The sequence below is a fragment of the Pezoporus wallicus genome, unplaced genomic scaffold, assembly GCF_028554395.1.
Source record: "Pezoporus wallicus isolate ANWC-B61680 ecotype Strahan unplaced genomic scaffold, APGP_CSIRO_Pwel_v1 contig_3876, whole genome shotgun sequence".
Taxonomy (NCBI): Eukaryota; Metazoa; Chordata; class Aves; order Psittaciformes; family Psittacidae; genus Pezoporus; species Pezoporus wallicus.
The window spans coordinates 1,816,052-1,843,305 of record NW_026636085.1 but is presented as its reverse complement, the minus strand read 5'-3'; the positions used below and the strand labels follow the sequence as shown (position 1 = coordinate 1,843,305).

The 27,254-nt window shown below is 43.8% G+C and overlaps 1 protein-coding gene across 1 annotated transcript; it reads left to right on the top strand.

Annotated features, from left to right (window-relative positions):
* The first annotated feature begins 8,130 nt into the window (after nt 1-8,130).
* PRSS23 (serine protease 23) lies at nt 8,131-16,355 on the top strand. The gene is made up of 2 exons (XM_057399033.1): nt 8,131-8,316; nt 13,196-16,355. Exon 2 carries the CDS (start codon nt 13,209-13,211, stop codon nt 14,325-14,327), a length of 1,119 nt encoding a protein of 372 aa, XP_057255016.1. The 5' UTR covers nt 8,131-8,316; nt 13,196-13,208; the 3' UTR covers nt 14,328-16,355.
* The last annotated feature ends 10,899 nt before the right edge of the window (nt 16,356-27,254 follow it).

The following is a 27,254-nucleotide window of genomic DNA, read 5'->3' as shown; positions in this document are numbered from 1 at the left end:
TATGGAAGCAGATTTTGTCAAAAAATAATACTGCCTTTGATGAAACTGCAAGTTTTAGGATAACAGTAGTTATACTGATACAGTATACTCAGACTTTTAAGACCTTTGACCATAACATATCTTGAGAAACAGCTGAAGTATAAATAGAAATAACTAGACAATGATGAACCAAAGGCTGTAATGTATACCTACACTGTGATCATTTTTAGCTCAAGGCTGACTGCTCCTTAAAATGTCCTTCTAGCTCAAACAAGACTAGTGATCGGGGGCAGAGAAGTCCACTGGGTAGTGCAGGATCTCAGGCTAGATCACTGTGCTTCCTTCCAGCTATGAAACCCTTCCTGTGGGTAACTTGACTATCAAGTGAAGATAGACCAAAACGTTTTGCAGCATCTAAGGTACAGCAAAAGCTGGTACTTCTGGTACACTGCTCACTCCTGTCCCAGGAAGTCTTCTGCCACGGTGACCATGGAATGATGCCGTGGAGTTACATGGGATGCCTCTCTTAACTGCCTTAGGCTGTTGCTAAATGCAGGCGGCTAGCTATACCCTGCTTGTCTTGGTTCTTATTTTCAATGAGGATGAGAAAGTGAAATTCTAAGTATTTACAGGTTTGAGGCATCACTCAGCTCCTGGTGTGGACCTGGTCCTAGACTCACATCTGTAGTATCTCTATCCCTATCTGATTTGGCCTGTGTGAGCCTGTATATGTATCATTAAAAATGCAATTCTCCCACTTAAATCTGTCTGCTTGCTACAGAAGGGAGCCCAGCTTAACTGAAAGAGTGCAGACTAAGTACATAGATTTGACATTCGGAAATAGGCTTTTTTGCTAAGTACTTGTGGGAGAGGAAATATTTACAGACCACCAGTAAGTCCCTAGTATGTAGTATGGCACACACAGGGCTGTTTTTAGACATTCATCTTTGAGTTTTGAAATGCACTCAAAGGCACACTGTGTCGGAAATAAGTTATAAGAAATCCAGACTTGCTATTAATACTCCTCATGGGATGTGTCTCTGCAAGACCTATCATCAAATGGTTTTCTTATCTTCTAGGCTTTGAACTGTAGACTGCAGTAATTAGTGCTGAGAAAGACATATTGGATTACTTAAATGCTACACAATATTCAGGATTGTTCCCTTTCCTAATATTTTGCCTTACACAGTTTATATATCCTTGGGGGTGAGGAAATCCCCTGGGATACTGTTTCACAACTAGTTCACACAGTCAGAATTTTTTTCTGGTAACATTTAGCCCAAATATGTCTTTTCTTATCTCATTGCATTATAGCTCTTGTCATGATACTCTTTAGTACCATGTGAAATAATTCCTCCTTAGGGCCTTATATATTCTATACTGCAAGTGTAGACTGTTAGATTCATCTATGATAAACTACACCTATTTTCTTTATTTACCTTTAATTATTCTTGCTTTTTTTTGTTTTCTTAATCACCTCCAGTTTGTGTTTGTCTCACATGGAACTAGGTAGCCAGAACTAAATACAGTGCTGCAGCTGCAGTCACAGATGAGAAGCATAAAATCCCAATTATTAGCTTGCAAATGAAAGATGTCATCTGCCACCAGGGAATGGAACGGATCATAGGTTAGTGAAACAGGTTGCCTATTTGGGAGAAAACTCATCACTGTTTTCATAGCTGGATACGCTAGATATGGAAAACAAGCCAAGCTCATCTTGACAAGATGTCAACCAGAGCCACCCAAGAGCAATTCTCTGATGAAGAGTACTTAACTCTGAATTGCCATCTAACTGTAAAAGCCAAATGTCCTCTCCACATGAGCTGCCTCTGTGAGACCCAAGAGAAAATAATTCCAGACTGCAGTTCATCCGTGGTAACTGCATCATCTCACATGGCTGGGATGGATTGCCCCCTGGAGATGCCTCCTCTCCTCTGATGTATAGGCAGCCTTCCTTAGGCTACTGGCATAATTTTTAGGTGGTTAAAATTAGCTAAGGTTAATCTTGTTTACTTGTTCTCAAGCTAATCATAACTGACCTCCCCTGGTTCTACCATGACTCCCCTTCATGTTTCAGACCAGAGGTCCCTACCAGACAGCCCCGTGTGCTGGCTGTGATAGCTGAACAGCCCTCCTGTGCACCCTGGACCTCTGTGTTCATTCCATCAGGATGGTGTTACATGGACTCAGAAATTCTACTGAAAGCAGTCTTATTTGAACAAGAAGTTAAGGCAGAGCCACTCACGGAAACTGTCCCAATCCCCGCCTGATTTTCCTTTATCTTTGTCTCCCTAAGCTGGGCAGATACACCTGCTTTAGGTATTTCCACAGAGCCTGCATCTATTGCAGGATGATCTTGCCAAAACCACGACCTTCAACCCTTCCTTTCCCTGATGGAAGTTTTAACTGCTTGGCTTTGTCTGTGCTGCCAGCACATAGTTGGAAATATGATGTGGTCCCTCATGATTCACACCATTAACGTCAGGGTGCCTTCATCCCAGCTGTACCATAACCACACATCAAACCAAGTCTGAGCTCAAGGATCTTATTAGAAATTCTACCAGTCACCACTGTACAACAGGACTAGGAAAGGCCTTTCCCAGCAGAAGTGGAGGAACACCATTGCAAAGGCTGACAGGCAGATGGTGAAAGTTTTGACCAAACACCATGCCCAGCTCATCTGCTCTGCAGGTGAGGGTTCCCATTGTGCCAAGATCCTTCTCCTTTGCTTTGTGCATTGGACATGAGCTTCTCTTTAAAGAAGCTGAGCATGAGGTGAGTATGATCTCCAGCAGGAGCTGAAAAGCACTCTATTAATACTCTCCTTGACTTTCTAACTATACAATAACTTCCTGGTCATATACACCACTTATAAAATGTTATAGCTCACTATTCTTAGATGACTACATAGTGGATTCAAACCCACCAGATGGAGCACTGAAACTACTAACACAAAAACAAACCCAGTAGTGATGAATGTGATCAAGTTTTGCATTAACACTGAAGATTCCCTTCTTCAGGAAATTCCTGAAGTTCTCAAGCAGTGCAGTTGCAGTGGGTGCTTTGTTTTTAAGGTGTTATTGTGGGATTACTTCACTGTATTGATATGCTGTTTACCCAAATGGTGAAGACGCAACATCTTACAAGAATCTCAGTCTTGTTGGAGCAAATCCAGATGCCTGGTTTATTTCAACAAGTTTTCACTATCATGAAGTGAAAAGGGCACTGTTAGCTTAAATACCACTTGTCAGAAATGTTTTCAGTGAAATGAACAGCAGTAATTCTCAAGATCTGTATAAAGAGCATACATAACATACATAGCTGTGAATTTCGAACCAAGCTGAATTCAAAATGTTCTTCCTCATTTTCTTCTTTCTATGCATCTCATAGTTTGATCAAAACTTTCTACATAATATGCTCTGTTTCAAGTGGGTATTTAGAGAATCCCATGCTGTGTGTGACAGATACAGATAATCCCAATAAGCCTTTCAACTGAGACTCTGGGGGGAAGAACTATAAAATTATTCCTTAAAGTACTGTATTTTCAGCCCTATCTTACTTCTTCTATTTCCCATTTAGTAGTAGATTAGTTTTACAATAATTCTACAAACTTTCTGCAAGGCTGGGGTTGTCTCAGGCAAAGCTTTATTCACACAGTTTTGTCTGCAGGTGGATAATTGCAGTGGAAACCCTTCCCCTGTTAGGATGACATGCAACTAGAAGCTCAAATATCCCTGTTCACCCAGAAGGAAGATGGACACACTGAGTGGGATTACCTTCACGTGACTCTAGGCATCAAAAAGTCAGATTTAACCTCTCCTAACAGACAATGGAAGGAAATGAGTGCTTCTAAGGAATGATTGTCCAGCCTATCTTATATCCTGTTTTAGGATGTAAGTCACCCTCTGAGGTAGCCCTTCAAGGCCTAAGGCAAAAGGAACCCAGAGTGGTCATGCCTAGCTTTTAGTTGTCTTTATTTGGGCAGAGGAATTCTCTCCAAGGCTGGAGCCCTCCACTCTGCTCCACCAGGTCACACTCACTGGTGACAAGACTTTTACCAGCACAGGAAGGATGTTGTATACATTCATCTGTCAGTTTTCCCACTCAGCAATCCTTCATAAACCAAACAATTCAGAATCTCAGTCCTCACATGCTTTCTTTAAAAGTTGACAGTAAAGGCATCTTGTTTCAGGGAATTACGTGCCTCCCCCACCACCCTTGTGTCCACAGTCTTGGAAAACCAGAGCAAAAGAGCTCTTTCTCTCTGGGTGGTATCATCTTATGGTGCAACATATCTGAGGCAAATGTCTGGCCTTCTCCTTCGCACCATCAAAGTGAGTATACAACACCACTGTGTTTATCATCATAACACTGCACTGAGACAGAGCATGCTCTCACGCTCATTGCACAGGTTGGGAACCAGGGCAGTAGAGCCTTCCTCAAGTCTTGCAGTGAAGTAAAAAGAGCGATGGGGATAACACTTGCTTCTCCAAACCCCCAGTCTGCATCATCCTTGCCTTCAAAATAGACTGTTTTCAGTGGGTGCTCCATCCCTGGCAGTGTTCAAGGCCAGGGTGGACAGAGCCTTGGGCGACATGGTCTAGTGTGAGGTGTCCCTGCCAGTGGCAGGGGGTTGGAACTGGATGATCTTAAGGTCCTTTCCAACCCAAACCATGCTATGATTCTATGATTCTTTTCACCTTTAATTTCTTCCTTCCTCAGTTAGAAAGTGCTTTGGGAAACAGAGCATCTGTGAGCAGGGGTCTCATCCAAGGGAAGGCAGAGCAGCCTGCTAGAGAGCTGCCATAGCAGAGAGAACTCCAAAGCCTTTTCTGCTGCACTGTACCAGCAGGACTCATTTGAGCCAGCTGTGGGTTGTCAGTCTTCCTTGCAGACTCAGTGGCCTTCGAAATCACTCCATTGTCTGCACTGGAATCTGGCACAGGCCCATAATGCCAGGTTACTTCACTTCCCTGTGGAATAAAAGATTTCTTAAACCATGAGGAATTATCTCCTGACAGTACCATTCATTAGGGCTCCCACCTGTAGACTGTTTCATTTTTAGCTTACTCACAAGGTGCTGAAAAGTCAGCATGTGTGTTATCACTTGACAATATAGCACAGTTAATACCTCTTCACTCTTATTATGTAGGTTGTCACTTATTGCTCTTTGCTGCAACAGTGGCTCACAGTAGCACTCAGGTCTTGGACTTCACTCTCTGTTTACAGAAGCTTCTGCAGCCCAGTATCACCAGAGCTCTTGATTCTTAAGAGTTATACACATAGGAAAAAATATCTATAATTGTTTCTTTCCCCCCTCTTTTGAATTAGAAAGCCAAAACATTAGATTTTGCCTTTAGCTGCTGGAGAGAACTGGACAGGCATTCATTGTTTTTCTTAGGCCAGGCAAACTGTCTTTTTCTGAGGTTATGGCTCAATGTACATGGCTCAAAAGTAATACAAATCTACAAGTTTTTACAGCAACCGAATGTCTTGTAACTAAATTTCAAACTAAACATTCCTCTGTGCTCCTTTTGATGTGAAAAAGGTTTTGCCTAACAATCTCTTTAAGGTTTTATTCTAGGAAGTTCTGTAGACACCAAGCCTAGTGGCTCCTATTCATCTATGTGTTGTACATAGGGGCACATAATGTTTTATAATCTGCCCATGGCAAGGGGATGGAACTAGATGAACTTTAAGGTCCTTTCCAACACAAACCATTCTACGATTATCTGTTCCCGTGATCAGAAGTAGAGAGGCAGCAGTCAGTCATAGTGAGACAGAGATACAACAGGAATCCATAAGAAGTGGTAGAATGTCATTATGGACATTTACAGCCACTTTCTTTTGGATGGGGGCCTTCATGTTTTCCAGCACTTACTTCCAGATGTGAAAGGTCTGTGGTCCTGTATTGTATCATGGATAGCCCATGGCATCCAAACCGCCACAGTTAAGTGAGGTGAATCCCACCATATGTATCTAAGCAGTGTCTTGTACCTCTGCCCCCCTGTCTGTTGTAAACATTTCTATGGGTGTCTAGGATTGTGTCTATTTGAATTTGTGTCTGGAGATCAGTCCTTCTTTAGTCAGAATTTATTCACAGTCACTGCAAAGAAAAAACTGGGGAAAACAGACAAAGAAGGAAATAATTATGCTGGTATTTATCTCCCACTGAGACTTGAAAACAGCGGTGTGGTGCAGGATGGCTGAAACATTTGAGATACAGCAGGAGAGGGACATGGAAAGAATTGTTCAGTGAAGGGTTCCAGTCATCTAGAAGTGACTGCTGGGAAATCTGTACATTTTCATAAGAGTAAAAGTGCTTGAGGCTTTTTTTGGTGTGATGACCTGCAAAAGGAAAGCTTGGGAGGCCCTGGAGCTCACATAGCCCTTGTGAGAGAAGTTGTATGCCCACGGAAAGCAAGAGCCCACCTGAACCATGGCCTCAGCCCTGACTCCTGCTATGTATCATAGAATCCCAGACTGGTTTGGGTTGGAAGGGACCTTAAAGCTCATCTAGTTCCAACCCCCTGCCATGGGCAGGGACACCTTCCACTACAGCAGGTTGCTCCAAGCCCTGTTCAACCTGGCCTTGAACACTGCCAGGGATGGGGCAGCCACAGCTTCTCTGGGCACCCTGTGTCAGCGCCTCACCACCAAACCTCACAACACTTTCACTCCCTACCAAGCCATGAGCAGCTCCTCCATCCATGAAACACAGTGGAGGTGGACAGGGAAAAGCTTCCTTGGCAGTGGGAGACAAGCAGGCAAGAATGAGATAAGGAAGGGGTCTATTGGTATGGTATTGTTGAGTCTCCAGGTATCATCCTCACTGTTGCATGCTCTTGTTGTGCTCATGCACTGGTTGTTGCTTGGTGGCCAAGAGCAGCTGTACTGGTGTCAGCAGCCCCAGTTGTATACAATACCAGTTGTACACAATACCAGTTGTACACAATACCAGTTGTATACAATACCAGTTGTATGCAATACCAATTGTATTCAATACCAGTCGTATTCAACACCAGTTGTATACAATACCAGTTGTATGCAGTACCAGTTGTATTCAATACCAGCTGTATTCAATACCAGTTGTATGCAATACTATTTGTATTCAATACCAGTTGTATGCAATACCATTTGTATTCAATATCAGTTGTATGCAATACCATTTGTATTCAATACCAGTTGTATCCAATACCAGTTGTATGCAATACCAGTTGTATTCTCCAGCTGTGTTTCTGTTGTTTGCCCCCTACTCCTGGGACCTCTCCCTCCCATTGCAATTCTCCTCTAATCATTCATATTGAGACAGACTTTTCTGGGTAGTTATGATTTTTATAGCACTTGCTTTTCCCTACCATTTATTAAAAATTACCTTTCCACAGACCCTAATGGAGTACTTCTAAGCCCAAATAAATGCAAATTAGAGAAACCACATCTAAAGATGCAAGAACCTGCAGCATCTCAAGCTACTCACGTAGGGTCCATGAGGCAGAGCTTGGCTGTGCTTTAAGCTCTCCTGGTCCTTCCTAAAGGTAGAATTGGGGTGAAGAGGTCAGTAAAAGGCAGGGAATAAGCTGATTCCTGTGCAATTCCTATTTCCTTTCTGGGGCAATGGTGATCAGCTGGGAATTCTGGCAAAACCTTCTGCGGGCTTTTCTTGTGGAGTTAAAACACACTGCAGCAGTTTTTGCCTTCTTGGCTCCCCTCGCCTCTTTTCTTGCCAGCTATCATTATAAGGATTCAAGAAGGACGAGTAATTAAAACCCGTGCAAAGAATGTGTCTGACAACTACGTTCAAATATGAGGCAACAGAGGTGACAGACCACAAAGATCCTCATGCCCTGTAATGGCGGCAGGGACCCCAGGGGGTTCACCCTCTGAGGTGGCCGGGCCACACCACTGCGGTGAGGGGATGGCGATCCCTGAGCCGCCCACAGTGCCGGGACCCCGCGAATAAAAATCGAAGATGAGGAAAAAAAGTATGGTTTTCCTCAGGAAATCAATGAAAACTGCATGAAAAGAGGAAAACAAGGGGGTGCCGGCCTGAAGGGCGCACTGGGGCGGCGGCCTGCGCTGAGGGGCGGCCTCGGCCTCAGCCCCTGCGCGGCCTCCAAGGGCGGGCTGTGGGGCGGGAGGGGAAAGGAGCGGAGGGGAACGGGGCTCAGCAGCGGCGGCGGCCGGAGCCACCTGCGGTAGGCGCCGCTCCGCCCCACACCGCTCCGCCCCGCTCCGCTCGGAGCGCGCCTCTGAGGGAAGGCGCCCGGCGGGAGGGATGGGACCGGCCCCGCCACCTGCCTGAGCGGCTCCGGGACGCGCCGCCGCCGCGGGGAGCTGGTAGGTAGCGGGTTCCAGAGGGTGAGGGTCACCCGGGGGGGGACACAGGGGAGCCCGGCGCGGCACAGCCCGGCTGCGGGAGCCGCTGTCCTTGTGCGGGACCAGAGCTGCGCTTTTAACCCGCTCCCATCACCGGCAGCGCAATGGGCGGACAATGGGGATGGAGGGAGCTGCCGTTCCCCGCCCGTCCCGCTGCGGGTGCTGGCCGGGGCTGCGAGCCCCGCCGCTCTCTGCTGGCGGTGAGCAACTTCGAAGAGGCTGCTAAAACAGCCGATAAAAGATTCGCCTTTGCTGCGTTTCGCACTCGGGAGGCATCAGAAGGAGCTTCTGGGTTAAGCCGCTGCGGTCCTGTACTTCGGTACATCTCCGTGACCCAAAACATCGGTATTTTGGGGGTTTTACTTAAGAAATACATGATGATGTGTTCAGCGAAGCGGCTGCTGGAGCCTGCGGGGGTTGTTCGGCTCCTGCCCCTTCGCTCGGGTGGTTGGTAGCGCTGGGGATGCGTGTCCTTGTTCACAGCTTGTATTCCAGCTGACCGTCACCTTTGGCTCTTGTACCCTGAAACCGAAGCTGCTTTAGGAGAGGGAAAGAGGAAAGAAAGGAGGCAGTCAGATCACTCCGTAGGAATCAGACTAAGTGGTAAACACATAGCACAATCCCTTTCCTGCATGTGTGCGTGTCACTGACACACGTGTCAGGATCCCGTTGTGTGTGTTAACAGACACCCCTGGCCTGTCAGGACCAAAGCTGGTTTCAGGTTTTCCGAACATCTCTTCTTACAGCGGGTGAGGCAGGGTAACTCACACCACCCCCAGCATCGCGGGCTAATAGAGATGTTGGATTTTGATGGCTGCAAGGATTCTGTACTTCTTAAAAGCAGAACTCAATTATTGTTGCTGTGTTTTGACAAGTTCTCAGTGACTAAGAGGAGCAGCGGAGGTATTTTGGCACTCCAGTGACAGTGCTTTAGTTCACCTTTGTAATTTGGTTCGGGGCAGGTTTTTCTCTCCTGCTGTCTTAGTTTTAATTTCTCCGTTTGTTTTCTTTTGCCATGTTAATCATTCTGGCTTCCAGCTCCGGGAAAAAACTTTCTTCATTTCAAAAATGTAATGGAGCCTCTTCGGTTCACAGCCTTTCCTACTGGATGTTCCAGGATTTATTGTTATTTACCATCTTACTACGGGAACCACCCCTGAAGTGGTGAACTCCTCCAGGAAAATTACTTGCTTATTAGCAAATGATTCATGCCCGTCCCGAACAAGGCAGTTCTCTTTCACCACCGTTTCTCTCAGGGTGTGAATGCCCATAGCAGGCAGGAAAATGTGCCTGTGAAGTGTTTCAGCAGTGTGGGGAGCCCCGGGGTAGCTGTCACTGTTTCCATTCTCTAAACCATTTTAATGCCATTAGCAAGTGTGATTATGTACAAACCGCTTTCTAGGGGGTTCCGAGGCTGGATATCAGAGCGGGGCTTTGTACTGAGTCAAAGGGTGGATTGAGTTTATGACACAGTTGAAATGGGAACAGAAGAGCAGTGCTACAGTAGAGCCGCACGTCGTTAATTCATTCAGTATCGGTTTGTGATAGCTGCTGGGGGAAGTCCTCGCTTCTTACTGGTTTGTTCTATTTGAGAACATCTCTCAGGGTCACCATGAGTATGTAGCTGAACACAGAGGGTGTTAACCCTGGGTTTTTTTTTTTTTGCTGCTTTTTGAGTTTTGTTGAAAACAGGAAAAGAGAAAGGAAAAGAAAAGAAGAGCATAACTGGTAGGTCTCTCTTTAAATTTAGGTTGCTCTTTATATTCCTTCATTTTTTTCTGCTTAACTATTTTTCAAAGAGGAGGCATCTCCACAGAAAGAGGTACTATGCTCTGTTTTGGCATCCTGTTATAAAAAAGACATATTTATTCTCTTTACTGCATCCCAGAACTGATTTATTACCATTTCTGTCTCCAGATGTGATGTGACTATGAAGACTTCAGTAAATGCCTTAATTTGTGAGCACTGTTTAGCTTCTATGGTCTGGTATATCCTCAAAACTGTATTCTATTAGGTTTTAATAGCATTTGACATAACAGCAAAGTTTTGTGGCTGATGAAAAGGCTGTTTTATCATTATCATAGATTTATCATCAGCGTGATCATAGCACAGAAGCAGCAGGGGAGGGGTGTGGGAAGGCTTGCTCAGAGGCATAAAGTGGAGTAAGGACCACTTTAGAGCACAGCACAGATACCATCTCCCGAAGCCTTTTTTTGGGATCAGTTTAAGTCGCAGCTGCTGTCTCGCTCTTTTCATAGAGCGGCTGCCCTCTACTGATTGAAACTGCCTATTCTGTGCTGGCGCTGCTGCAGGGCTGATGGTAGCGATATTGCAGGGAGAAGTAATTTCTCAGCCCAGATGATGCTCTCGGAGGAAGCAGCGAAGTTTCTGGTCACACACAGCCCCTTCATCAAGTCGCTGTGCTGACAGGCACGAGGGAATCTTGCTGCTTGTGCAAATAGCAACTGACAAGGCGCTTCTGATTTCCCCCTGCTAGCTAAATAAACCAGCCAAAGGCCAGCACTGGCTCTGTGAGCATGGGTGACTTTTAGATCCAAGAAGAAGCATGAGTGAGTGGTGCAGTTTAGATGCATATTCCTTTATCAGAAATGCTTCAAATGTAATTTGTGGCAATGACTTTGACATGAGGCAGATGAGAGCAGACTGCTTATAAATATATTCTCTTAATGATGGGATCTGCTACCTAAGGAACAGCATAACTGGGATTTAGTCTGCTGTCAGCTTCTAACTGGGAGACCAGTAAACGTTTCTGCATACAGCCCTCACTGTCACAGGTAGGACAGCTAACAGTTGACTTGCACTAGTGTATATTTTCTTTGTGGGGATGGAGTAGTATCATTTGTTGCTGTTACCTTCTTTTTCTGTGTTTTCCTAATCACTGTTGTTCATGAGTATGTTTGATAATACAGTAGGGCCATCCTTACACCAATGTGAGACCATCTTATTTCATAGCTTACAAAACCCAGCCACATCCAATATTAATCTCTGCCGTGGAAGGAGCCAGAGGAGCTGATGATTTTCCTAGAATACATAAGCAAGTATTTTCCACTTTAGGGAGATTCAAAATGATGCAATTCTGGTTCATGTTTAAAATGGCCTGTATTTTCCAGCATGACTTGCCCATCAGGTGTAAAGCGGCACATTTGATAGAGTTTAACCCTTCTAGAACAAAATGCATCCCTTTAAAGATGTTCTGTTTGTTAAAGAAAAAAATACCAAGAGAATGTCTGGTCACTTCTGGAAGAATCATAGAATGAAGACCTTTAAGATCATCAAGTTCAACCCTTACCCCAGCACTGCCAAGCCCACCACTAAACCATGTCACTAAGGGCCTCATCTACATGGTTTTTGAACACTTCCAGGGATGGTGACTCCAGCACTGCCCTGGGCAGCCTGTTCCAATGCCTGAGCACCCTTTTGGGGAAGAAATTTTTCCTGATGTCGAGTCTAAACCTCCCCTGGTGCAGCTTGAGGCCATTTCCTCTTGCCTTATTGCTTGTTACTTGGGAAAAGAGTCAGTACCTGCCTTTGTGGGCATCAGTAGCATCAGCTCTATTCACTTACTTCTGATTCTTGGAATGGGAATGTTTTGATATCCTGCATGAGTCAATTGGTATTCTGAATACTGTGTGCTTTATCTGTAGCCCCCATTCCCAAACAGGATGCTACCAGCAATAGGTAGCAGTGTTTGAGTTGGACACCTTTGGACTTTAGCAGTCTGTAGCTTGTGAAGTCTTTTTCAGTGCACCTTAGGGATGGAGTATTCCTACAAAAAGTATTGGAAAGAAGGATTTTTCCATTTTATTCTTAGATAGCTGTGGTTATCTTCTGCGTGATTTGCTTTGGTTTCCTGGTTTGAGGTATTTCAGGAATGATCCTGCACTTGTGATCAGTGTAACCTCAGCAGGATTTTAAACATGTGTAAGCTCAACATAATAGTGAAGTATTGTTTGAATACTCTTTGTGTGAGAGAGATCCTGCCTGCCTTCTTGCCCAGGGCAATGCCTCCTGCCGCGATTCAGCTGTATGGCTAATTTTCAAATGAACTAAAGTTACACATTTTCTTGACGCAGTCCTAGTGCACGCTGTTCTCTGCAGTCTGAGGCACTCTGCCTGTGGTTCATAAACACATTTACAGTCCCATTTGCCTCCTTGTGCTCAGAGGGGGGTGGGTTGCATTAGTAATTAATTGAGTTTCTAAAGGAATAAGGCAGTATGCTAACTGAAGATTCCATTGAGAATTGTAAATTCACTTCATTAGCTGGCCTCGTGTACTCATACCACCCTTTCTCATGTAAGCCTAGGGGAGAGCAAATGCTACATGGAGCAGAAAACTTTGTCTGCTATGAGTTGCAAGGGGAAGCAAATCTCCTGTGTGGTCCTGTTCTGCAACCCAGCTCCCATCCAGGTTATCTTCTTTGTCCACCCTCCTGTCCAGGTTATCTTCTTTGTCCACCCTCCTGTTCCTGTCATCAGCTTGATGTCTCTGGCAGGAGCTATGGTTTCTGAATTCAGGAATTCACAGGTCTGAATTTGCTTTACTCTGTGTGAAGACAAGCACTAGAACTCCTCACTGGTGTCAGCTGGATGTTGGTGGCTCAGCACACCTAAGGGTTAAATGCCCTGTTTCAGTGTTAACCTGGAGCACTTGTTTCAGGATACAGGTTAAGGCATTAGCTTAACTCTGAAAAAAGTACTTAATGATAGTTGGCTCCAGTCAAATCACTTACTATTTTATACCTTTATGCCATTACTTAGCAAGGTAGATTAATCTTGCAATGTTTATGTGAGTAACTGGACTTTCTTTTGCTTTCCACAGACCGGCATTCAGAATGGCAGGCTTGTCCACTTTAATCCTCCTTTTGTGTGCTGCTAAAGATGTGATGCCCTCCAGTTCTCACTGGAAGCCAACTTGGCCATCTTACAGAGTTCCAGTTATCCTGCCACAGTCTACTCTTAACTTGGACAAACCACAGTTTGATGCAGAAGCCAGACTGGAAGTGGTATCTCCGTGTGGCCCAGCATGCCACAAAAGTTCTCCTCTGCCAACTTATGAAGAAGTAAAGAACTACCTGTCCTATGAAACCTTATATGCTAATGGTAGCCTCACTGAAACAGAGGTGGGCATATATATTCTGAGCAACAGTGGTGATGGGTCTCAAGGCAAATCTCGAACTAAGAGGCAGATCTATGGCTATGACAGCAGGTTTAGCATTTTTGGGAAAGACTTCTTGTTGAACTACCCATTCTCCACATCGGTGAAGCTATCTACAGGTTGCACGGGCACACTGGTGGCTGAAAAGCATGTTCTTACTGCAGCTCATTGCATCCATGATGGGAAGAGTTATGTCAAAGGAGCTCAGAAACTGCGGGTGGGGTTCCTAAAGCCCAAACTGAAAGATGGCAGCAAAGGAGCCAATATCACCAACTCAGCAATGCCTGAGAAAATGAAATTCCAGTGGATCCGAGTGAAACGGACACATGTCCCCAAAGGTTGGATCAAAGGCAATGCCAATGACATTGGCATGGATTATGACTATGCCTTGTTGGAGCTGAAGAAGCCTCATAAAAGAAAGTTTATGAAGATAGGTGTGAGCCCACCAGCAAGACACTTGCCTGGAGGGAGGATTCACTTCTCTGGCTATGACAATGATCGCCCAGGAAACCTGGTTTACCGCTTCTGTGATGTCAAAGATGAAACATACGACCTGTTGTACCAGCAGTGCGATGCCCAGCCGGGTGCCAGTGGGTCTGGGGTGTACGTGAGGATGTGGAAGAGGCAGGACCACAAATGGGAGCGTAAAATTATTGGCATATTTTCAGGCCATCAGTGGGTGGACATGAATGGCACCCCACAGGATTTCAATGTAGCTGTTCGCATCACCCCCCTCAAATACGCACAGATCTGTTACTGGATCAAAGGCAACTACCTTGACTGCAGGGAAGGATAAAGACAATGAAACTCCTTGAAAGCACTTAATGACTGGTTTTAATTACTCACCTGAGGAAAGTCTAGACTTTTGCTGCAAATGTCTGTGAGATGGTCTTGTAACGTGGGGATGCGAACCTTGTTCTTAGGAGAGGGGCTGTGCGGTGCTGCCATTACAGCTCAACACTGGGGAGAAAGGGACGTTGGGTGGGGAGGGAGCAGGTGGACTTGTTGAATTTGCAGCTCAGAAACTCAAGATTAATTAGGGGCGGATCAGTAAACAGCATGAAATCAGAACCGTCTCCAAAGAATCTTATAAAAGGGACGCTGTCGACTATCTCATGTCTGCAATGTTTGTTTTAATAAATCCTAGGATTAGTAGAAATGCTTTGATCTGAACTTTAAAAGAAAATATTTCTATGCTGTTGGGGGCTGAAGAGGGGCATTTAATGGTGTTTGCAACCCAAACATCACAGCTTTGTGTTCCTGCATGAGAAAGGGAGTGTGAAAAGGGCAAGGCATGCGCTGTGGGAGATGAACGCCACACAAATAGCGTGAAGGGTAAATAACTGTGTAACATTTCTAACCTTCTTTTGGCCTGAGTGATTTGAGACTTTATTAGTAACAGAGTTAAGAAAAATGCTGTTTGAGCAAACAGACCTTGGTGTTGCAAGGACTTGACTGTGAAGATGATTTTGGTCATATGAGTAGTGCCATTGCATCCTGCCTTGGGAAACACAAATTGTACGTAGGATTAATCATTGTGGAGATGGGGCATAGTCTTACATCTAGCAGGGTCCCTATGGATATACTGTTACAGAAGGCACATAGGGACAGAGTCTTGTTTTCTGTTTATGACCTACTTAGATCCTTCAAGGAAAAACTTGTGTCAGCAACTCAGATTTTCAAAGGAAAGCCTGTCTGTGGTCTTGATGGCCATCTGAATTGCTGCCAGAAAAGCAGGTAAAGAGGAGAGCAGGACTAAAGGGTTCTACTGAGTTTTCCCACTTTTTGTTGAAGATACATGCTGTTCTACCTATACCAGGTAGAGGGACACTGGATTTATAAGTGTCTCTATTGTAGCCCTTTGACAGTGTAGTTTGTGTGGCATCTTGACCTGCATTTCTCATGTTGTTTGGGGTAGAAATCCTCCTCCCCATCAAACTGTCTAGTTACAAATAATTCTTGGGAAGTGCACAGTTCAGTAATACTGCAGCTGGAATGGAGCCACGTTATAGGGTGCAGTCTGAGTTTGCTATGAAGCGGTGCTCTGCTCTCTCTTATACATAACAGTGACTTATGTTTTTACTGTAGCAGAAGTGGAGTTTAAAACAAGAGCTGTCTTTTACAGATAAAATCAGTGCAGCCAAGTACCTGTAGCTCAGCAAACAGCATTGGGAAGTCAATGTGGTCTGTACAAACAGTGTTTCTCAGGTGGGTTGTGCCACTGTGTTACAGTAACATGGTTCAGTACATGCTGCCATGCCAATATTAATTTTTTTCAACAGGAGGATAGATACTGGCTCCAGGTCCAGTTTCTCTTCCATCCATCTCTCACTGTCTCCTTACCAAGTTGCCCATGGCTCTTGGTGCTGTGGGGCAAATGCAAGGCCATGGTGTGAAATGGCAGAGCTGGGAAGGAATGAATCTAAGGAGAGCTTCCCTGTGCTATACGAATACAAGGAAAATCCTAAATCAGCTAAGCCTTTCTTACACTCTACTAATTACTATGGCATTTGTAAACATATGCCTGATGGTGCTTTATCTTTGTGATGGCTTTGGCTCTAGTTCTGAAAAACAGTTTTGCTAGAGCTGTCTGTGATTATTGTTATTATAGATGCAGCGTGCAAAACAATTGGACCCTCATGTGGGCTTTTGGTGCATTCAGATACAAGCAGTTGCTAATGCTTTGAAATATGAATAATCACCATATGTACCTGATGGTCTTTTTCTGCCTTTTTATTTTAATTTCCTTTACTCTGTGGCTGTTCTCTGGAGCACTTTTGTTTGAATGTATCACAGTGAATAAAGAAAAGTTATGGAATTCCAATGCAGACAGTCTTTATTTGTGCTATACTTGGGTTGCACTTTCAATCTCATTTCAGTTACTTATTTGTAAAGAGAGATACAAAACAAATTTATTAATATCCTTAATACTGTTTATTTTCCTTCAATTTTCTTTTGTCCTCACCTGTTTGTTGTTTTTAGGTAATTTCTTTTTTTCAGTAGGTTTAATTATTCTGTCTTTGGATGGTAATAATCAATCTTAGCTTTTATACAATCGTTGCAGTTCCAAAGCCAGTCAAAAGCTCAAATTACTCAGCTGAAAATAACCTCTTAGACCAAAAAGTCACATTCTTTTTATTAACTTTAGGGTCAATAAACTATGGAGGAATTTGAACCAGTCATAAGGTCATAAATCATGTCCGTCTTCTTTTTCTTTTAGTTGATGCAGGAAGAAAAAAGTTCCTCTGACACCAGCAGTGAGACCCACAGTTCTTAGAGGAACACTGGAGTGCACAAATGTTCTGCTCTGATTTGGGAAATGCTACTTCTACAACTTTCCTTATCTCTGGGTGTGTACACTACGTCATGTGGGCTTGGCAGCGTCAGTCCTGGTTTACTGGGCATATTTCCCATCCACTGGCCCTGTGTTCTCAACTGCTTTACTGGATTGTAGATTAAGATTTTTTTTCATGGAATCATAGAATCATTTAGATTGGAAAAGTCCTATAAGATCATCAGGGCCAACTGTTGTTCTCACACTAAGACCACCACTAAACAAACCACACCTACATGTCTTTTTTGATGGTGACTCAACCACTTCCCTGGGCAGCCTGTTCCAATTCCTGACAACCTCTTTGGGGAAGAAATTTTTCCTAATATCCAATCTAAACTTCCCTTGGCACAACTTGAAGCCATTTCCTCTTGTCCTGTTGATTGTTATTTGGGAAAAGAGACAGACCATCCAGCTCCATCATCCTTTCAGGGCAGTTGTAGAGAGTGATACTCAGGTCCCCCTGAGCCTTCTCTTCTCCAGACTAAACCCTCCCAGGTCCCTCAGCTGTTCCCTATCACACTTGTACTCCAGACTCTTCACCAGCTCCGTTGCCTTTCTCTGGCCCTGCTCCAGCACCTCAATGTCTCTCTTGTAGTGAGGGGCCCAGAACTGAACACAGGATTCAAGGTACAGCCTCACCAGTGCGCAGTACAGGGGTAGAGTACATCTCTCATGGTGACTGGCAGAGTGGAGTTGTGCAGAAGGCATATGAGCTAGAATAATGTTAGCAAGTTGTTTTAAAAATCAAATGTATGGAGCAAGTTGAGCGTAATTAGGGGAGGGAGAGTCTCTTTCTAGTGTACACCCTTCTGCAAACATTCCAGACTGGTTTTGGAAAGGAAAAAGAAATCTCAGATCACATGGGCAGAATTGTGCTAAAAGCTCAGCATTGTTTCACTGTGCCCACCTGAGTTGGTGTAATTTTGCCAGAGTATTCATTCAGCGTGGGGTTGGGCCATTGCTTGGCAGGTTTGGAAACTGCATTCTAAGGATACTTGCTTTGGTGCTGTAAATAGGGCTTTTTTAAAACCGGAACTTTAACCTGTGAGAAAGACAGCTGTGTAGCCAAAATAGCTCATCAAGGAACCACAAGTAACTCAACTATACAGAGGCATGACACTTCATTGTCCAGCTGATGGTGACTGCCACTAATCTGCAGAACTGAATTGAGCGCCTCGGTATTCTTGTATCCTAAGGCAGGGCAGCAGAGGGGTATAGAGGGGCTGTTCTGGTTGTGAATGGAAAGGATTAAAATCTTCTGCGTCTTTAAGCGGCTGACATATGTAGAATTGTGGTTGATGTGACATAACTTCCTTGGAGAACAGTGTTGGAGGTGGAAGCTGAAGTCTCGAGAAGGCACAGACCATGCCGAGCTCTTCCAGAGCACACAGTGAACTTAGCCTACTGCAGGCTGCAGAGTTATCATCAAGCTTCTTTCTCAGAGGAAAGGTATTTTCCTTGCATCTGTAATTGTTTTGCAGCTGAATTCCCAGGCCTGCCTGGTTAGAGGGCAGCCCTCATCTTAACGTTGCACGCTGAACTCCAAGCAAGTATAATACATGCTTGAAATTCTTGTCTGTGTTTCCACTTAATCTGCCATTTGTTAGCAGAGTTTGGTAGCGTGCCAAGGCAATATGCACAGGCCTTGGGAAGAGAAGCTTTCAAAGAGTGCATAAAGTATGATGGGAGGGTAAAAACCTCTTTGCTTCCCTGGAGCGAAAAGGAAACGTGGACAGAGAAGAGCAGCAAAGAGCGAAAGGGCAACATGATTCGTGTCCCAGGAGCAAGACCCCTAGTGAGCTGGTTGCTGTGTATATATGCATATGTATGGGGAGGCTTTCTGAATAATACTGTTGCTTTCCCTTCCGTGTTCTACTAGGTATAGAATAAAAAGGGATGAGCTGAAGTAAGTTAAGCCTCTTCAAATGAGTGTATAAATACCAAATCTGAACCTGGTGTGCAGCACATACGAGAAGTTTAGACTGTGGCTTGCCTGTAGGTACAGAAGAAAAGCTTCAGTGTCAGTAACATCAGAATCAGGAACTTGCTCTTCTCCCAGGAGATGTTTTCTTCTGTCTCACACAGTGACTATTAGGTTGCTGTTAAAGGCAGTGTGGGCTTTTATGGGTAAATGATTAAACAAGAGAAAAGAAACAACTTAGCATGCCCCAAACACTGATTATACCCAGGATAAAATTAGCGGTGATGTTATGACTGTGGATTGATTTTGAATAGGTTGAGTCATGAAGCAGGCTCATAGTGTTTTTATCTGAAGATCTCTAGCAGTAGTTAAGTGGTTGTGGCTCAAGGGGAGACAATGAATGTTCATCTGCAGATTTTTATGGGCGGTGTTTAGTTTTGTACAATAAATTCCATTTAAAAGCCAAGTATGCGTCAGCAGAGATCTACAAGAAGGTAAAGGCTTCTACTGCTTCACCAAGCAAGAGCTAATGATATAAAATACTCCTTTTCAATAGCATCTATATTAAAAATATCTGATACCTGTTAACTGCAAATTGCTCATTTCAGGTTTGGAAAACACTGTTCATTCTGATTTGGTGAGGTGAGAGTATTTTCCTGGCAAGCGTGGCCATCTCCCATGTAAAAAACAGGTTCATGAATTACTGACATGTGATGTGAAGGTTGTTCACTCTTATTGGAGTGGCAGCAGTAATAAGTTATAATAATTTTTTCCAGCTTATCCTAAGCAATTTCCTACAACTATTTTATGCCACATGATCATAGATTTGGTGCTTTCCCCCACGTTGCACACATAAAGAAGTTAATTTAATCATGCTTTAGATTTTTTTTTTAAGGGGTTTCATTCTTTACTCATGAAGCCAGGTGTATTTACTGCCTTGGAAAGGTCAGAGAGGACAAAAATGTTCACATTTCAAAAGTTCATCAAAGCCTTGTCTAACATAAAGTCCCACTTGCGAGCTGCAGTTGAACTGTGTTTGCCATCATACAGAACACAGTAGGTTTAAATGAGGTGGTTCAGATGAGTTTAAACCTGAACAAACAGTTCCTTTTTGGTCTTTTCCCACTGCCTCCATCCTTCTTTTTCTGTTCCTGCTCATTCTCGGAAAAGAAAACATCCCGTGATGAAAAAGAATGGAGATCCTTAAGGAGAAGGGGACAAGGTGCGCTTCAAAAAACCTATTCAACTGGCATGTTTGCTCTTTCTTGCTGCAAAGAGGGTGCCTACCCAATGGTTTGGGACAGGCAGGTGGTACTTGCTTTGATTTTGACCAGAAATTTCCACCTGGATCAAAGAAAACTTTCTGATAAAAACTTTCTGATAAAAACTTGTTCTAAATCAGGATGTTTCAACAAAGCTTTGGTTTCTGTGAACTCCTATTGCAAGCTGTTTCTCTAATGAATTTCCAGTCAGACCTACTTCAGTTAACTTTTCCTGTGGGGATATTCTGGTCCCCGTGGGAAGCAGGGTGGCATACCTTCCCATGGCAGAGGGTTGGAACTAGATGGACTTTAAGGTCCCTTCCAACCCAAATCATTCTGTGATTCTATGATTGTGGCTTATAAACAGCATTCAACACATTTGTCCAAAAGTCATGTTTCACCCGAATTTATGACAGTTGTGTTCATTCTGAATGGAGCGCACAAGGGCTTGTTTCATTGTTGATGGGGAAGGGAGTATATTAGGGTGTACACACCACTGCAGTGTGGGGTCAACTGACCGTGGGACCAGAGGCTTGAGAAACAGGTGAAAGGACAGGGGTTTTCTGGCCTCTGCTTCCTCACAAAAGCTTCACTCAGCAACAAAGCGTGGGGTGGAAATAAAGGTCACACTGGGCTTCATCCTGCACCCACCAAAGTCTGCTATTGTGTTGGGTGGGAGCGGGATCCGTGCGCAATGGGATCTGCCACACGGCTTAAATGTCACCAGGCGTGTGGGAGCACTTCTCTCCAGGCAGCCCTTCTGAGGGATCATTGTGGGCAATGAAAGGGCAGGAAAGACTTTTCCAGAGCGTGTGGGTGGGGAAAAGCAGCCCTTCAAGCTGGGAACACATCAGATGTAAGGGTAACTCTGAAACATCTTGTCCCTGGAGTAGAGGGTTAGGCTGAGCGAGCTCTGCAGGTTGGTGGAGAGCAGCTTTGCCCAGAAGTTTCCTCCCCATCTCTTCCGGAGATGTCTCTGGCTCCAACCAAGCGGAAGGGGGATAGCCACAATCTCACCGTTGTGGATGAATCACTCAATCCCTGCCTCCTGTGGGAAGTAATGGTTTAACAATTCTTAAACAAGAGAATAACCTGAAAGAAGCTGTGAGATGTGTTCAGTTCACAGTAGCAATGAAATCACTGTTTACAAACAGGTACCCTCAAATACCTCTATTTTAACAAGTACCTGTGGCTACTGCTGTCGTTACCAGTGCTAGGAACCTTAACTACCTGGGCTGGACTCAAGCTTGTAGGTACTGTGGAGACATAGAAATTCCCATTTCCCAGGCTTCACCATAAAAACAGACTTTCTGTCTCCTTGTTTTCACTAGACCTCATTCAGGAAACACAATCCCCTTTTAAGTACATGATCTTAAGCTTTGTATTATGAAATATCTTTAGGGTATTTCCCAGTAAATGGCTCCCTGAGTTCTTCCTGTGAGACATTGTGCTGCTCTTCCCAGCTTTGTGTCATCAGTGCATTTCATTAATGTGCTCCTTCTCCTTGTGTGAATGTTATTGGTGAATATATTTAGTTGAAACTGGCTGAGAGTGATGCTTGGGAAACCGCTTGTAACTTCCCTCTACCCCAATGGTTCCCCTTTCAGCACCTTTTGTCTCTGCTTCAGCCAGATCCTTTGGCTAATAATTCCCTATACGGCACCGTTTCAATTGCTTTGCTGAAATCCAGTTAGATGAAGTCCACCAAGACCAATTATTATAAATTAAACTGCTGCTTGAGCAATGCGAAGAATCTGTAATAAATTATGGGCGAAATAGATGGCCTATTTCATCATGCTCATTTTAATCTTTATTTTAATGCTCGCCAGCAAGAATTACATCAGTTAAGATTACAGATTTGGGCCTTGCTTTTGTTAGTGTAATATTATCAGAATAATTGGGACTCTTATGCATCAAAATCTTGAATTTATCTAGATTTCAAGCTTAGGAAAAAGTTGTGTATATTCATTTTTATTAAGCTCTAATCCAGACCATAAACACTGCACTGGTTCTCTTTCCTCATATGGCTGATTGTTTAGAAGCTGATAAACCACAGATAATACCTAAGGACACAGCTGTGATTTCTTTATTCTCTATAGCTGCCTTATTTGCATTGTTACTAATCTGATCAGACGCAAGATCTTTATTAGCATCATCATGATGATAAAACAGCTCATTCTTTTGATGTCAGATAAAACACGATTTTGATGTGATTCTGAAGCCAAAAGCCATAAAATCTGCTGTCATAATACCTCCCTTTACACTTGAAAGGGCTGTGAGACATCTGGAAATGGAAGAATCTTTTCTTTTGCCCCATAAAAATAATGTCTCCCTCTTTTTCCTCCCACTTTTGACTCTTGCAGTCTGGAAGGATTACAAAACCAGTCTGTGAAGTTGGCTTTAGTAGAAATCCTCTGTTTGGGGTATGAAATAGTTTGGGTGTTTGAATGGAAGAGTTACATCAGGAATCAAAGTCACAAATTTCATCAACACGAGGTCACACCACCTCCTTCCTTAGGAAACCATATGCCTTGCAATGCATGCTTTCTTTTGTGAAAGATCTGTAGGCTGAAGGTAAAATGGGAACAGGCTGCAGGATTTAATGAACTATTTCACATGATCCCTCTGATTTTAATACATGTGGTGGCTTCAGAGCTCATGGCACTTCACAGGAGGAGTCTTCACTTCGCATTACTTTATATTCGTTAATACACATGGAAATCAAAGTCTGCAACTTTTGAGTTCCGCACAAATTTTTGCTGCTAGTGCATGATATGTGCCTGCGAAATGTTCTTATCAAGGCAGAAAGAAGGTGAGTAACAGAAGCCTGGCAACAAAGCTGGCTCCATTTGCTTCAGAGTGTTGGACAACTCTTCAAATGCCAGTGGGCATAAGCAAGCCCAGCCTAGGATGGAAGGAAGATAACATGGCTGGATACAACCCATTCTCAAGAAGACCCAAGTGATGAGGGAGCAACCTTCTCACAAATAAAATCATAGTTTTTTTGTCAATAGTGTCAAGACAAGGGCTGTTTTCATGTCAGAAATGGAAATACCTGGCAGGTGCTGTGTGGTTGGGTACCAGCAAGTTGAAAGCAAGACTCCGATCTCTTAAACTGTGTGGGATTTATGTCCTGTGGGATCCAGCTACTAGACCATGTCTATCACAAGGTGATAGGTGACGTTCAGCCATTCCTCTTGACTGATGACTGTCCAAACATCAAGAGCTGTTTCTGGTAAGGTCAAAGTTAAGAGGTGTCTATGAAAGTGCTAGACCAGCAGGCTGGTAAGAGTGGGTCTCTGCCTGGAGACAGCCTGTCTACCTTAGGGAGGAACTGACCCATAAATCAGTAAAAGGCCCATCCAGACAGGAAAAAAAGCTGTAATTAGAGGTTAAAAACATAAGGTCGGGGTACACAGGTTTGTGTGAATGTGCCAAACCAGAACCCCTCTCCATCCCTGCACTATTTCAGTGGGAAATACTCCTCTGCTTATGTGAAACATTAAATGAAGCTGCAAGTTCCTTGGAGAAGACAGTGAATGCAAGATCTTCTTTCTTCCAGGCTCACTTACCAGGTTCTCAGTCCAGTCCCCACCTCCTTTCATTGCCAGTTACCTTTTTACTGGCTTTTCTTCCTCTTTTTAAGCTCACCCCTTTACCTGGGCTGGTTCCTATCACCAGTGGTCTGAGCTGGCTCACCTCCCCACAGAGACAGGAGAGGAGGATATCCTGGGCATGCATTCACTTTTTCCCCTCTATGTCGTCTCTGCATTGCCTCTAAATCTATATCTTTGACTACCTGCCCTGAATCAGATCCCCCAAGCCATAGTCTTACATGAAAATATAGATCTTTCTTAGCTTCTCTGTCAAATTGTCCCAGATTTCCAGCTACCTGCTAATCCTTTCCCTGTTACTTAAACATTTCCACGTTGAATTAAAATGCTTCTGTCTTTGTGCTCTTGGGAGTCTGCGTCACCCAGAGCAGATTCCAAGTCCCAGCCCTCCACAAGTTCCAAGTTCCAGAACTAGCTTTTCATTGCTGGGAAAGACAATGTTCGTCCCCACTTTCTTTAACTGGAGCAGTGGTAAAGGTCTAGTGGATTCAATGCATTTGTAGGTTTGAGCATGGACTTGATGCCCTTAAAGGTCTTTTCCAACCTGGTTGATTCTATGGTACCATGTGCAGTAAGGCCAGGTTCTTCATGGACAATAGCTATTTGCACAGAAGAAGCTTCTGTAGAGCAAATATAGGTTGGTTTTTGTTTGTTTGCTTGCTTTTTCTTTGTCTGAGAGCTTTGAGATTGGTTTGGGCAAACTTTTAGAAAACAGTGAGAAATGCAACTGCTGCAAACACCTGGTCAGTAAAATAGAAGCTCCTCTTCCAAATCCAGCAACACTAGAACAGCTTTTTTTTTTTTACCCAAAATGTTCCTTTTTCTTTTATTTTTCTGTGCAACAGTCTATTCCATCTCCTTGTTCCAACCCAGGAAGGAGTGGAGTTTCCAAGAACATCTTGGCACAAAGCTGAACATCAGGAACATCATTACCAAGTTTGTCAAGGTCTTAGGGCATTTACTCAGGATCTTATGAAGGAAGTAGCAGGAAACCTCAATAACAGGCACAGTCGGTGAGCTCCAAGACTGGTAGTTGGGGGCAAAGGATCTGAGACAAGAGAGGATAAAGAGCTCAGAGTGTTTTGAAGGCAATGCCAGGAAGAGCCCCCCATGTAGTTGAATGACTGGAGAAGAAGGGCATGTTAAGGCAGCAAAATAGATATGAAAGATGGACTGGATATGTCCTTCTTCTTTATTGGAATTATGGTTCAGTTACAAGGTAGAACTGAACGGAAACCACCTTTCTAGCCCGCCAGTGAGGGAGAAGAGTTGTTTTACTGGAAGAAGGGAGAAAATTGGCATGGAGGAAGAGGCATGAAGGGAAGAGAAAGGCAAGATGATTTCCTCCCCCTGGGAAATACAATGTTTTACTTGAGTTTGAAAATAAATTTACTGCAAAATATAGTAACTGAATGATACCACTATAAAGAAATCCTGCAAACCATATTCACCCTATTGTACAACTTCATCTAACCTACAGTAGATGCTGAGAAGTCAAACTTTCTGACAAGACTCAAATGTGAACATCTGAAGCAAAACAGCCTGGGCAGATGCGATTTTAGATAGATTGGTGTGATGTAAATTTGAGACAAATTAGAGTTAGGATTAAGTTTTAAATGATCAAACAGATCTGAGTGAGAATTCCAACACTGAGATTTGATCTTCTGAGGGTATTGATGCTCTGTTGAACAGAAGAACTCAAACCATATTGGCCTGTTTGGAGAATTTAGTTGTAACCAAGAGAGAAGCTAAACCCAAACCATTTCTCATTCTATACTAGACCCAGAAGGAAGATAATGCCTGGAATTCAGACCTGGATTTACTTCCCCTGTCTGTGTAGCCACGCACAGATTTGGAAGACATTTAAATGTCAGACTCCAGTGAAATGAAGAAAATCAGTCTGGGCTTTAGTTTCTCTGGATGCAATTTGGGCTGAGTAAATGCAGCTGTCTATGATGTGATAAACACTTCTCCACAGTCAATGGAGAGGAAAGACATTTTGTGGGTTATGGTTAAAGCTTCCCTGAAGTTGATGTTTAAAATAGGTCAGATGAATCACTGAATAATTGTTGCTCTCTATTGTCTCTAAAAGGAGCTGAAGGCTCTTAGCTCAGTTACAGGAGCACAGAACTTTCCTGTTTTGGAAAGGTAGCTGACAGCTAAAACTGTTAAATTTGGAAGGTCCTCGGATGCTAGTCTAGGAACATCAAAGTACTATAGATAGATTTGAAAGGTCAGCCTGGAACACACTTCGTTTCCTCTTCAAATTCAAAGGGATTTGAGTCACATGTGACCTCCAGAGCACATCTTTTGGCTTCTGCCATTCCCTGAGATTTGTTCTGATTTTCTGGGATCCAATGAAAGCCGTTGATGTGAGGGAGAACTGGGAAGTCCTCAAAGGGAAATGCAAGCCCTAATCACGAGGCAGACCTGGGGTGGCCCCCAGCACAGTCGATCTTTTCCTTTTGCCACTTGAATTACGGTGCTATAGGCCAAATAAATTAAGGAAACTATAACTCAATGCAGTACTAAATAAATACATAAAAAAATAAATAAATTGAAGTTTATTTATTGTATTTTATCCATTCCCTTTTCATTCCCACTTTCAGTACCTTCTTCTCTTCCTCTTTTTGCAAGGAGTAATTGTGCTGTGCTGACTACATCACTCTGGACACGTAGCCCCATATCACATCGCATCCCCTGGAAACCACCTTGAAGTCAGGAAACTGTGCTTCATATCTCGTGTTGTTCTGACCCTCTGACCACATCAAATGCAAGCAGAAACCACCACATTCACCGAAAGGCATGTATACATCCACCAAATCCTGTTCTTCAGGAACAGGAAAATTGCTTTGACCTTCAAAAAGGTTTTCCTGGTTTTGTGGCACCATTTGTAGTGCCTCTGTTCCAAATCCCTTTATGAGAAAGGCCTCCATCCCTTCCTGTCTACCAGGTTCCTCTTAGATGTTTTCTTAGAGGCGGCATTTAGCTGCTAACCATTTTCTGCCTTTGCTTGTGACCTTTACAAAGCCATGCAAGGTATTAGAGCACAAATCTCAAAGCCACGGTATGCTCTGCTTTGGCTTGGCAGCTCACAGCACTAAATTCTCCCTTTGTTGCTTCTTACCTTCTTCTTCATATGAAGTGCATGTGTTCCTCCTCCAGAGCTGATGCCATGTGCCCTTTTAATACGCTGCAAAGCCCCCTCACTAAAGATGGGGCTCAGGATAGTGCTGCAGTACTGAACAAGATTTGATGCTGTGTTTGTGTTGTCGGTGGAGAAATTTCCCCACCACCACCTTCAAAAAACCCAGATCACATGAAGGGTTGCTCGTGGTTGTCCTTCACAGTATTGCAAAGCCATTCAGGGGAAACACAGAGCCAGGTTTTTTACAGCCTTCAAGATGCTTGAGGTTCCTCATGCGCAGAAAACCTCCAATATATGGTGACTCTTACTGCAGGAATTCAGGCAATGGGATTCTATTCACTTCCACAGGCACCACCCTCCCATCTACTATTTTCAAAAGTCACTTATCTGTTTTTCATTGCTTTCTATAGGTTTGCACCTCCTGAGCTCTGAGCTCAGCTCCAC